Raw genomic sequence first — 13,678 nt, 5'->3', positions numbered from 1 at the left:
ATCTGAGAGAATGTCCATAGGATGGAACTATCATGACCAGCCAGATCATCCGTGATACATGTCAGTATTCGATGTCCATCAATGTCTGAGGAAGTCGATTCCAGCGATAGAAAGTTGTCTTTGATCTTTTTATTTTAAGTCTTTCCCAAATTGTAACCCTTAACTTAACCGTTCGTATTTAATATCTCACCGTAAGAGATTTTTGGAGATATTTTGAGTTAATGCCTAAACTTAACCTTAAACACCTTGAAATTTGACGTTTGGAACAACTTCAACATTTTAAGTTGGAGAAACATGGATGAACTGGAGAATGCAGTTACCAGGAGCAATCAAATATAATGAAACTGGTAGGCCTACTGGAAAACTGTAGTGCATTTAAAACATTTATTCAAAGTGCACAGTGGAGACCACTGAGTTGGTATGTCAATATTATAAGCCTATTTTTGGATTGAACATTTTACAGTGTGTTGATATAATGCTCTCTGCTGTCCATCAGGAATATTGCAGTAAGCCCAACTCCCTTGCATCCCACTTAGTTCTCTCCCAGGGCTCATWGTTTTGGCTGGCAGAGTTGAGGATGTCTTGCAAGATCAAGTTGAAAGAATGTGGAATATTTGAGAGTATTACTCTATTTGCACTGTAGTCAAGGTACTACTGCACTGGAATACATTGTGAAAATAAGCATTTTAGTGGTGCATGTACATTATGTGGATCATACACACTTTTGCTGAGTCAGCAAATCATTCAGAGTCAATGAATTATTCACATTTAGAACATTGGTGTTTCTACAATATTTCCCCTCAGTTCTCAGATTGACCAGTAGAGAAGTCTGTTCTGAGTTTGAATCGTTTTAAGACCCTCTCAGATCAGTGTGGCTAAATCTCATTATGAGGATTATCAACGTTGATGGAGGAACAACATGAGATAATACCAACAACTCCTCCACTCAGTAGAGAACACATGCTTTAGTTCATGATATGCCAAATCTGCGCCTTTCTTTATAAAGTACAKTATACAGTATATACAAAACTATGTGGACACACCTTCAAATGAGTGGATTTGGCTATTTCAGCCACACCTGTTGCTGACAGGTGTATAAAATCGAGCACATAGCCATGCAATCTGCATAGACGAACATTGGCAGTAGAATGGCCTTACTGAAGGGCTCAGTGACTTTCAACGTCGTCGTGTCCTCCTGCATCCATTGAAGACCGCTCTTCCTCCCGAATACTTCGACCTCCGGGAGGCCTTCAGTAAGAGGCAAGCGYCCACCCTTCCCCCTCATCGTCCATACGACTGTGCCATAGAACTCCTACCCGGCTCCACACTTCCCTGGGGCTGTCTGTACTCCCTCTCGAGCCCTGAAGCAGCGGTCATGGACAATTACATCCGGGAGTTGCTGGAAGCTCGATTAATTTGCCCCTCTACATCCCCAGCTGGTGCAGGCTTCTTCTTCATGGGTAAGAAGGATGGAGGCCTGCGTCCGTGCATCGATTACAGAGGGCTGAACCAGATTATGATCAAGAATCGTTACCCCCTACCCCTGATGTCCGCTGCCTTGGAGTTGGCCCAAGGGGCCCAATTCTTCACCAAACTGGATCTCCGCAACGCTTACAATCTGGTGAGAATCAGGAAAGGAGGTGAGTGGAAAACTGACTTTAACACCTAGTGTTTATCACTGGGCTACCTCCATSTCAAGGGCTTACAACTATCCTGATGGTCGTCGATCGATTCTCCAAGGCAGCCCATTTCATAGTCTTACCAAAGTTGCCTTCAGCGAAGGAGACAGCTGATCTCATGATTACCCATGTCTTTCGACTACACAGACTTCCCCAGGACATTGTCTCAGTTCGGGGGCCCCAGTTCGTCGCACGGTATTGGAAGGCCTTCTGCTCTCTGTTGGGGGCATCGGTGAGTCTCTTCTCGGGGTTCCACCCACAGTCGAATGGGCAAACTGAGAGGGCCAACCAGGAGCTAGAGAAGTTCCTCCGCTGCTTCGTCTCCACTCAGGCTAGTAACTGGAGCAGGTCCCTCGTCTGGGCGGAGTATGCTCATAACACACTGCCAAACTCGTCCACTGGACTGTCACCGTTCGAGTGTCAGTTTGGGTTCGCCCCCTCCCTGTTTCCTGAACAAGAGGCCGAAGTGAGGGTGCCATCGGCTGAGGCGTTCATTCAACGATGTCGTCGCACCTGGATCAGAGCGCGATCCTCTTTGCTCCGCTCCTCTGCCTGACATCAACATCAGGCAAACCATCACTAAAGACCTCTTCGGCTCCTCCGACCGGGTCAACGGGTGTGAATGTCCACCCGTGGTCTTCCCTTAAAGGTGGATTCACGGAAACTTGCTCCTCGCTACATTCCTCGCTACATAGGACCCTTCAAGATCCTGAGTCGCATCAACCCGGTTACCTATCGTCTCCAGCTTCCCAGGTCCATGAGGGTCTGTCCTTCCTTCCATGTCTCCTGTCTCAAGCTGGTAAGTACCAGTCCCTTCTCTCCCCCCACACCTGCTCCTCTGCTACACTGTCTGGCGTCTGTTGGAGGCTCGCCGGGTCCAAGGGAACCTGCAGTACCTGGTGGACTGGGAGAGCTACGATCCCAAGGAGCGGTATGGGTCCCGGCCCGGGACATCCTGGATCCGGGTCTGGTAAGCGACTTCAGCCGACTARGTGGTGGTTGTCAGGACTCCGCGGCTGGAGCCTGGAGCCGCTCCTAGGGTGGGGTACTGTCATGGTTCCTCTGGGTACCAGAGGGCGGCAGAGACCGCACTAGAGACTTTCTTAGTTACTCAGATGTTGCTTATCATTTCGTTATCATTTCCCTTTTAAAATAGGTGTTTTCTGTTRTTGTTTGCAGAAGCTTGATTTCGGTTGCTCTGTGTTTCGCCTGAATAAGTCATCTAGTCCTAGTGTTTAATTTTTTTTCCAGTATTACTGTGATCCTTCTGTTACCTTATTTTTCGTAAACTATTTACATTTATCCCAAATCACTGATTCCTCATCTGGTCCATTCTCTGCACCTGGATCCAACCCCACCACTTCACAAGGACAACGCTACCTGCCCCATTGCATAGTGCCAACTGTCAAGATTGGTGGAGGAGGAATAATAGTCTGGGGCTGTTTTTCATGATTCTGTGCTTCCAACTTTGCAGCAACAATTTGGGGAAGGCCCTTTACTGTGTCAGCATGAGGTCCATACAGAAATYMTTTGTTGAGATCGGTGTGGAAGAACTTGACAGGCCTGCACAGAGCCCTGACCTCAACCCCATCGAACACCTTTGGGATGAATTGGAATGCTGACTGCGAGTCAGGCCTAATCTCCCAACATCAGTGCCCGGCCTCACTAATGCTCTTGTGGCTGAATGTAAGCAAGTCCTCGCAGAAATTTTCCAACGTCTAGTGGAAAGCCTTTCCAGAAGAGTGGAGGCTGTTAAAGCAGCAGAGGGGGAGACCAACTCCARATTAATGCCCATGATTTTGGAATTAGATGMMTTTTTTTTAAAGGTCAATCACTTCCATACCATAACTACTTTTTCCACTGTGTGAGACATTGAATCKTCTTGATATACATTTTCTCCACAAGAGGGCTTCTCAGCCCTTTTAACTTCCCTGGCCTCATCAATAGTTGTACTCAGGCCAGAATTCAGGCATAACCACCTACCCAGCAGCTTTATCAACAGCGCCATCCCTACCTCTTGCAAACCCAAGCTCTTAATCTGTCTATTTTAAAGAATTCAACATAATTAGAGTAAACCTTGACATAAAATCAAATGTTATTTGTCACATGCTTCGTAAACAACTGGTGTAGACTAACCAGGAAATGCTTACTTACAGGGACGTTCCTAACAATGAAGGAAAACAAATAAATAATAGCACAAGGAATAAATACACAATGAGTAACGATAACTTGGCTACATACACAGGGTACCAGTACCGAGTCGATGTGAGGGTTACGAGCTAGGTAGATAGGTAGATAATTACAGGGTAAATTGACTAGGCGACAGCATAGATAATAAGCAGCAGTCAAAAGAGTTAGTGCAAAGAGGGTCGTCAATGCAGATTGTCCAGGTAGCTATTTGGTAATTAACTATTTAGTAGCGTTATGACTTGGGGGTAGAAGCTGTTCAGGGTCCTGTTGGTGCATTGGTACCGCTAGCTGTGCAGTAGCAGAGACAACAGTCTCTGTTTTCAGAGTCTTTGACAGTTTTTAAGGCCTTCCTTTGACACCGCCTGGTAAAGAGGTCCCAGTGATTTTATTTGGCCCCAAGTGTTCTGATTTAATTTATTTTCATAAAAAGGTTTTTCGTTGTTGGACGTAAGACTGTAAAATTACAGATCAAAGTGATTTTAATTGAAGAAATCTGTTCCCAAGTATTCCCACGCATAAATAGAGCAATAATGTYATTGTATCCCAATGTAATCAATGTTTTTGTCAAATACTATATCTGTTTGGGCTTCTTCAGTCAATTTGCAGGTTACTAATTATTTATACTTGTTTCAGCCCCCTAAAATCTGCTCAATAAAAATCAATCTGTGGCTTAATGTAATTGGGGACCCCTGATCTCCCTTCCATACCCAAAATATGTTTTTTTAAGAACTGGGGTATTTCTGGGCATAATTCAATCTTAACTGAAGCACAATTGAAATAGTTTAAATGCACATTTTGATCATTTTAAGCAGACTATTACAACCAAATTAAACTGGGAATGGATAACTTAGACCTTTTCATTTCAACAACATTTTCAGTCAATAAAACACAAGGTACTACAGTATATAATATATTATTTCATTCCTTCAACATAAAAAAAGCCGGAAAACACTGACATTCAACAGAATTCCACAAGCAGTCATAGATCCACTTCAATTCCATAAATCTACAGTATACTATATGTTTACATAGAAATGTGCAACAATAAAACATTACCAATAGTTTAATTGCCCTTCCTAACCCCAACTTCATCAATCAACCTTCATTGAAACAAAGGTCAATTACATTGACAAAGGAAAACATTTGAGAAGACCTTGGTGATTATTTCAGTTATCATAGAAGCATCCCTTTAAAGTTTAAGTTCTTCAACTAATCATCAGTGTTTTGTTTTTGTGAAAACGAACTGATGCCATGGCGATGCTGAAACCAAGGTTATTTTAGCACTGTTGTGAGAACACTGTGTTCTCTTCAGTACACTTCAGCCTTGTGCTGGCTTTATCTGTAGAGTGCCATGGATGCGCTCTGGTACAAACACATGTAGGAGTCACACAGCAGCCTGCGGACAGGCTCTCCAGCCTGGGAGGGGTCAGCCCACACTAGCTCCTCCTCTGACTGAGACAGGAAGTCACCCACCTCGGGACAAGCCCTGATCTCTGGAATGTTGTAGCCACTGTGGTCATCACCTGTAGAGGGGGCAGACGATTATTTATCTGAGTGGAAGATAGATAAGACTAGACCTATGTCAGGGTGCAGTGTTATCTCAATATCAAGTCAGGAGGTTCAGAGACAAAGCATGTTATTGGATATCTAGTGAAAAGGAAAGACAAATAACATCAAAGCATGGAACAGTCTGCAATTGTACAGTCATGATTGTTTGTTCAGCACCTCGGGAGAAATGAAAATAGTAGTATGTTCTTCCTTTTAGATTGTTTTACCAACCCGATGCCATTAACACACATCCACTGAATAGGTTTTAAAATAAACAGTGCTTCAGACTTGTGATGGCAATAGACTAAATTCTTATTTATAAAATAATTGTGTTCTTTGAGGTCAATCTCACCACATCTGTCTGCCATGCTGTCGAAGAAGAGCCAGGAGCGAGGGCCAGGCCCATACTTCACAAAAGACACATAGTGGCTGGTGTGGATGCAGAGCACAGCGAACAACTGCATCATGTGCCTGGGTAAAGGGGCATCTGCCGGAACCTCCGCTGGCACTGCCAGGGCTCTAGGGCAGTGGCCCTTCCGAGATGGATGAGTGTGCACCTGTCACAAAGGGAGAAGTGGAGATGGAGGAGGGGAAGAGGGAAAGTAGAGAGGGAGATTCAGTAAGATAAAGAAAAATAAATCAATACACTTGCAGGTAGAAAATATGTAAATCAAACAGTAATGCTGCTTAACGGTGTCTACCTGTGTCTTGCAAGTAGTGCAGTACTGTTTGACTCTTCCTGGCTGGAGCTTGCGGTCCTGTAGGCACTGGGGGCACTCATACTCTGCCAAACGCCCACAGAGGAAGCACTCTCGGGGGGCTGATGGGAGAAAGAAGGTGGGAAGCTGTCACTCAACCTGAAGACAGTTTACTATGGCAAGCTATGCGTAGGGAGTTACTGTATGGCCTTTAATTGATAGTTACATACGTGGCAGACGTGTGACCAGCGTTTTGCAAAAACACTCTGTCAGTCTTCATTACATTGACTGATGGTGTAACTCACAGTTGTACAGAAGATCTGTGATGTCAAGCTCTGTTGAGGGGATGATGTGGGGGAACATCTTGTACTTTTTCCCAAACCTTGGCATCTGGACCATGAGACAGGATGGGATCTGAGGGATATATTAGAAACAATAAACATTAGAGCAAAGGGATTGCCTTCCAAAAAAAACGTGGGCAGCCTACAAGGCCTCGTAAACATAGCTCCTTAGACAACCTTGCACAGTACCACCAACCTCCTCAAACTTGAGGCCACAAGACAGGAAGGAGGTATCCAGCAGCTGCTGAACCGTGGGAGTCTGTGTCACCTGCTCCTTATCCAGAATAATCTGGAATGTGTAGGCATCCTGAGATGTGTCGTTATTCGATCTGAAACCCAGAGAACAATCAAGCTAAGCAACTCAATCATGGCAGAGTGACGAAACAGAAACTCAGAGAAAAGTCCAGACAATTAGAATGGAGATGAGCAAAGTGAGGAGGGTAAGCAAGGAGSAATAAGTAGCCTACAGCATAACCTGCAAGAAAGAGAAAGATATGGGTCAGGAGGTCAAATAGAGCAGCAGAGAAAGGTGACTGGTTCAAACCTGAGTTTAAGCAATGGCTCCATGCACAGCACCCGCTGTAGAAGGATTGTGATGAACTCTTCAGGGTCTGCAGGGAGGCAGGATAACACTATTTAGGAGAAATCAGAGACACTGCAGCCCCTTAAAAATGATAATTTAAACATAATTTCCCTTAGCTGGTATCACATTTATGTTAAGAGACCCATAGAAACAACACTATGAGAAGTGTGTGAGTACCTTTCTCTTCTGTTACAAAGGTGTCACAGCCGAGTTGCTTGCGGAAGTTCATTACACTCTCAGCAGGCACAAAACCTTGTCTGTGGATTACACACACTGATGTCACTCTCAGTGGCCACACAGAAATACACACAACACACAACACATGGAAATGCACATTCATATAAAGTGCATATACTGGGCCTGAACATACACTACCAATGTGCCAGAGTAATACCAGACATGCATTGAGAGAAGGCTTTTTCTTTCTCAGTCTGGGTAGATTACAATGTCATAACGCCCTTATTTTGAAGAGCAGTTGATAATACAGGCACGACTGAGGGTCAAGAGGATCTAGAAAAAAGTACAGAATGTTTATACCGGCGCAAACAGTTAACGATGTCTTTCCTCAGAGAGCGAGATATGCTCTGTTCTGTGTCAGCTGGTTTGTGGCAAACACTGTCCAGGGTCATGGATGAGCTGAACAGACTGTGGAAAGATGTATTACCTTTGTTAGCTTGGCAGTGGTCCTGGCGCAGCATTAAGTCATTCTTACAAGAAACTGGGCTCAACAAAAAATGATGCCCAACAGTGTAAAATTGTCATACAACTATGAGTTAGGAACAATGAGCTAGAGGAAGTAAGTTTACCTGAAGAGAGTGGCATCGAGGTAGCAGGAGTTGTAGTGCCCCTGGATCCCCTTCATCTTGCCCACGAGCAAAGACAAGGCTTCCGACTCAGGGATAGGAGGAACATTCTCATCGGTTTCCTCCAATGGAGTGACTYATGCAAACCAAACAAAAACATAAGGTACCACTTAGATAATAGAAATACAACTGATGAATGCTTTATATCTGCTGTGTTTGGGTCATTGTGTGTATGGTTTATGGCTACCCGGACTATTTGCATTGTGTGCCGCCCCCAACCACTCTTTTTTWAAATTTTACCCCCAATTTCGTGGTATCCAATTGTTAGTAGTTACTGTCTTGTCTCATCGCTACAACTACTGTACGGACTCGGGAGAGGCGAAGGTCGAGAGTCATGCGTCCTCCGAAACACAACCCAACCAAGCCGCACTTCTTCTTAACACAGCGAGCATCCAACCCGGAAGCTAGCTGCACCAATGTGTCGGAGGAAACACCGTACACCTAGCGACCTGGTCAGCGCGCACTGCGCCCGGGCCCGCCACAGGAGTCGCTAGTGCGCGATGAGACAAGGATATCCCTACCGGCTAAACCCTCCCTAACCCGGACGACGCTAGGTCAATTGTGCGCCGCCCCATGGGCCTCCCGGTCGCGGCCGGCTGCGACAGAGCCTGGGCTCGAACCCAAAGTCTCTAGTGGCACAGCTAGCACAGACCACTGCGCCACCCGGGAGGCCCTTCCAACCCCTCTTTTTACGCTGCTGCTACTCTCTGTTTATCATATATGCATAGTCACTTTAACTATACATTCATGTACATACTACCTAAATTGGGCCGACCAACCAGTGCTCCCGCACAGTGGCTAACCGGGCTATCTGCATTGTGTCCCACCCACCACCCGCCAATCCCTCTTTTACGCTACTGCTACTCTCTGTTCATCATATATGCATAGTCACTTAAACCATATGTACATGTACATACTACCTCAATCAGCCTGACTAACCGGTGTCTGTATGTAGCCTCGCTACTTTTATAGCCTCGCTACTGTATATAGCCTGTCTTTTTACTGTTGTTTTATTTCTTTACCTACTTATTGTTCACCTAATACCTTTTTTGCACTATTGGTTAGAGCCTGTAAGTAAGCATTTCACTGTAAGGTCTACACCTGTTGTATTCAGCGCACGTGACAAATAAACTTTGATTTGATGTGTGYGATGCAAACCAATGATTATAAGGCTATTATTACAACGTCACAACCTGAGATTATCGACACCGTTTCTGCATGTGTTAGTGTTAGGAAGGACCTATACAAGTAGTGTCTAACCTGGGAGGATATTTGTGGCTTTGAAGGTCTCCTTTTCAGAGCGAGGACATAGGAACCTTCCATCTGGACTGCACTTTGTTAGGGGCACAAATAAGGCCCTGCCCCCTTTACAAGTGAAATACCGCTGGCCTCCATARGTCCCGTCTGAGCAATTATTCACCTCATAATCCTGATGGCAAAAAAGAGTTGCTGAGGAATCAAATCTGATTGAGATATTGAAATCTCAGGAAGGAGAATTAATAGGTAAGCTCAATAACATTGCTTAAACAGTTCACATTACACTCACCAGCTCAATTCCAACCCAGTCGTTTTTATTTTCTGAAAGGACGCCCATCCACTGGATTACCCCATATACAATGATCCCAGTGTTGGACGTTACCTCCACCAGGGATCCCACATCAAAAGTGTGGTATGACAGGCTTTCGGGTGGGGTGACACTCTGGTCTACGTGGTTTATATCTCTCACTTGTCGTCCACGAGATCCCATATTAGGCATGGAGTTGATACGTGACACCGCCTTTCTGTTTAGACCTGGGGGAGAAGAAGTTGAAGAGGGGTAAGAATGACAGATCACATGGTTTCTGTCCTTGTCACAAGACCCATGTCATGAGACTGATCTGTGGTAAACATGTCTATCTCCATAAGAGGTATGCAGAGAGCTCAGAGCATGTGATGATCTCTGCTGCTACATTCCAGAGCACCTGGGCCAGTTTTACCAGTTCTGTACAAGGAACCGCACTTTGCCCACTGTCTAGCCACAGGTGCTGCTCATTGCCGTCCAATAACGTGTAGCACTTATATTTTAACATTTCTTTCTGATAAGGGGGAGGCGGGTGGAGGGGTATTTTGCTTGCAGGTGCCCCAATGCGCAGCAAGTCCTAAAATGATGATAACCGTTCAAAGAATTATGTGTTTGCGAAGCACGTTTGAAATGAGAGCCCAAAGCCACTGGGTTCTGAAAGCTGATATTCTTTCCTGGCACCATTGCTGTGCTTCTTACAAGAAAACAAGTAAAGTATGTAATGGGTTTAAAAACTAGAAAAGCCAGGTAAATGTGTCATATTTTGTAAATAAATGCATGTAGGCCTATGTGCTTGCTTACTGATCAATGAGAATGCATGGGGATTGAACACCAGCAAGTAAACATGCACTACTGACCCTCTGAATGACTGTCTTTCCAGCGAGGGCCAAGGCCTACAGAGTACGCTGGGACAACCTGGACAATGTCTGCTGCACTGAACAGGGGAAGAGGGGCGGGCTTCTTAGATGACACTGTTTGATTAGAGTCTTGCTGAAATGGAAAGGAAAAAAATAGATAAAGTAAACACAATCCCTATACAGTAGCAATGCTGAGAATTTTTACTGGTAAGCCAGAAATACAACAAAATGCATTCGAGCAACTGCAAATTCCCCAGTGTTAAGTTTCAGATGTTACGTAAAAGTTATGTGCTGCAACTAATCCGATAACATTATGGATCTTCCCCTGATGCCTCGTTCACACCTACAGTGTCGTTGTGCAAAATGGTACGCAGCATCATCTGGATATGTGTGCAACAAAAGTAAAACAACCTTCTGCTACCATTTATGTCAAGCTGTCTATGCATACAGTTTGACGCATACGTTTGATAAATCCAAATATGCACCATACAGAATGCACTGCAACTGCCTCTGCAACGCAATGCTGCAAGGCAAATGCAGCGTTCCATTGGAAATGAATGTACTTCTGGTGTACCAAAATGCAATGACGCTGTCGGTGTGATCACAGCGTGAGAGACATTCTTGTCTCCTGCTGTCACTTCCTGAAACTCATGTAAATCAATGAGAGGTTCAGGTGTACTTGACATGTACAGTTTACAGTGTCTGTCATACTGTGTAATCATTAGGCTACATTTTTCAATTATCGATGAGAGGATCAAAGACAGTAGAAATTCCTGATTATTTGCTTATACATTGGACAAAATGCTAAAAGTTATTCAACTTTCTCTATGGCAGTGTCTATGCTGATACGGACTTACCAGATACCAGATTTATATAAGTTGTATACTCACCACAAACTCAACCTCAAAGCCCAGCATCAGCAGGTCCCCTTGGTTCTCCTTCTTACCGATCAGCATTAGGTTCCTAACCAGCCCTGGTTGGTGACCCTTCTTGTGCTTCACCACCACCAGGTCATCCTGAGACAGCACACAGATAGCCAAAAAAAGCTGGGGGTTACACAGGAGCTCCAGGCGTTTGCTGGAGGGGGACACAAAGAGCAGCAGCTGGGCCTGGTGGCAGGTGAGGGGATATGTGTCCTCCATCTTCACCATGCCCCCACTCTTAGGGTTACCCCCACTGCTGCCACCTCCGTACAACAGTCCCATCAGCTCTCCCTTCTGCATCTCTGCCTCCACACGGCCGATACATCCTCTTGCGAAGCCTTTTCTCGCCTTCCCCCGTGTCACTATAAAGAACTTGTCCTTCCCTTCTCTTTTTGATTCCATCCCTCTTCTAAAGTGCACAATATTCCTGCTGACAAGCAATGCAGACGTTGTGTGACTAGCAGCCACCCTGTCAGGGAAAGAAGTAAAGAAAGTATTATTGTATCCTTCTGATCGTTCACTTGTATTATGAGAATGTGAATTCACAGCCATTCCATTGTGCTGTCACACTCAAAGCACGGCTTTAAAGACTCTAATTTACAAAGAAGTGACAGATAGGTAGAAGCAAGGAATGTAAAAGGACTTCCTTTATGCATTATTTGGGTATACAGTTTTTGAAATCAATTCAGTTTAGGATTTTTTTTTTTGTCGTGACTTTTGGCAGTGTTTAACGATAATTGAACATCAATCTCAGTGGTAACACTTTGTAATGGTTTTATCACATTGTTTCAACAAAATAAGATACATGTGTACTACCTGTACTCACTGGCAACAATGTATCTCTAGTAATTGTCTTTTATTACTAAAATGTAAGTGAGTCAATCTTACTGACCGTTTTTCCAAGTATTTGAAGAGCAGTTACTCCGAAGTACTACACACATCGATTGCAAGGTAAACTAAATCCTCGCGACCGTAGCTCGGAATAAGGAAGTCATTCAGCCCAGTTAACTGATACTGTAGCTCTGTGACCGAACACGCCCGTTTTATACTGTTCTCTATCTGACAGAGACAATTCAGCATGGAAATCGTGATTTTTCTTCAAGATAATATTGCGTCAGAGAATTCACAAATGATCACTAGAATTTGGGTAACGTTATATCTAACGTTAGCTACATGATAGTGGTTATTTACTAAGCAAGTAACTGTTACTTATTGTATCAGTCACAGAAAATTGCAGGTTGTCAATCACAGTGTTGCAAATAATTTAACAGTATCAAGACAGAGTAGCCTACTCGGGTATTTAAACTTCAATGTGGGGTAATGTTAACGTTACCACTCTTATGATCTACAATATAATATCCCCCTCCCCATGAGTGACAGAGGGAATATCAGCTATGCACATATATATATTTTAAACATATATGCCCTAGGCCTATTGTTAGAAACAAAAACACCKTCTGGTCATAACCTTGGTCGGTCACACTGCGTGTTGAGGTGGTGCAGCAAACTAAAAGGAGCTAGCTAGTTGTTAGCTAACTAACGTTCATTAGCTAGCTGTGTTAGCTAGCTCATTGAAAACTCTTGCTTGCAGGCAGTTGAAGAAAATATCTTCTTCCTTTGTCACCCACCAGGTGAAAACATATTTTAAATAATTGTTCGGATTATATAATCAAATAAAATGGCATTCACCATGAGAAAGATTTTGGGCGCTTGACAGCTGCTTTTCATCTGATGAAAATTAAACCGCTGCATTGTCAGTTTAGACGCGAGGCTGGAGAAGGGGGGCTAGGGACGTTTAAAATTGTGATTGACAGATCGGGATAATTATGTTTTTAATTAACATATATTTAAGCAATAATGCACGAGGGGGTGTGGCATATGGCCAATATGCCACGGCTAAGGGCATAGCAGAGTGCCTGGACACAGCCTTTAGCCGTGGTATATTGGGCATACCACAAACCTTACAGAGTGCCTTATTGCTATAATAAACTGGTTACCAATGTAATTAGAGCAGTAAAAATAAATGTTTTGTCATACCCGTAGTATACGGTCTGATATACCACGGCTGTCAGCCAATCAGCATTCAGGACTTGAACCACCCAGTTTATAATTTAAAATAAATTCACATAAATATTCTATGATATGCTCAAGTTATATATTTCATAAATATATTCTGGACATATATGTAAATATATTTTGAATTCCCAGCATGTATGTACATACAGTGCCTCTCAGAAAATATTCACAACCCTTGACTTTTCCACACACATCTTGTTGTTACAAAGTGGGATTAAAATTGATTTAATAGCAAACATGTTGGTCAACGATCTACACAAAATAATCTGTAATGTCAGTGAAAGAAAATTTGTAACATTTGTTGAAAAAAATCTTGAAAAATAAAACACTAGTACTGTATATCTTGATGAGATAACTAT

At 43.7% G+C, this 13,678-nt stretch overlaps 1 protein-coding gene across 2 annotated transcripts; it reads right to left on the bottom strand.

Moving 5' to 3' along the window:
• Positions 1–4,766: 4,766 nt before the first annotated feature.
• cyld2 (cylindromatosis (turban tumor syndrome) 2) lies at positions 4,767–13,021 on the bottom strand. 2 transcript variants are annotated; one of them, XM_023994952.1, is made up of 14 exons: positions 12,933–13,021; positions 11,211–11,712; positions 10,321–10,453; positions 9,449–9,693; positions 9,163–9,331; positions 7,846–7,978; positions 7,577–7,684; positions 7,217–7,296; positions 7,001–7,067; positions 6,653–6,785; positions 6,421–6,529; positions 6,119–6,237; positions 5,770–5,974; positions 4,767–5,392 (listed from the first exon to the last, which is right to left on the bottom strand). In XM_023994952.1, the coding sequence occupies exons 2-14, from the start codon at positions 11,643–11,645 to the stop codon at positions 5,205–5,207; spliced, it is 2,124 nt and encodes a 707-aa protein (XP_023850720.1). In that variant the 5' UTR covers positions 11,646–11,712; positions 12,933–13,021; the 3' UTR covers positions 4,767–5,204. The 2 variants fall into 2 exon arrangements, with proteins under 2 accessions (XP_023850720.1, XP_023850710.1); XM_023994942.1 differs by lacking the exon at positions 12,933–13,021 and adding an exon at positions 12,136–12,838.
• Positions 13,022–13,678: the final 657 nt, after the last annotated feature.

Source organism: Salvelinus sp. IW2-2015, linkage group LG1 (genome assembly GCF_002910315.2).
Source record: "Salvelinus sp. IW2-2015 linkage group LG1, ASM291031v2, whole genome shotgun sequence".
Lineage (NCBI taxonomy): Eukaryota > Metazoa > Chordata > Actinopteri > Salmoniformes > Salmonidae > Salvelinus > Salvelinus sp. IW2-2015.
This window is presented reverse-complemented; position numbering and strand designations above follow the sequence as displayed.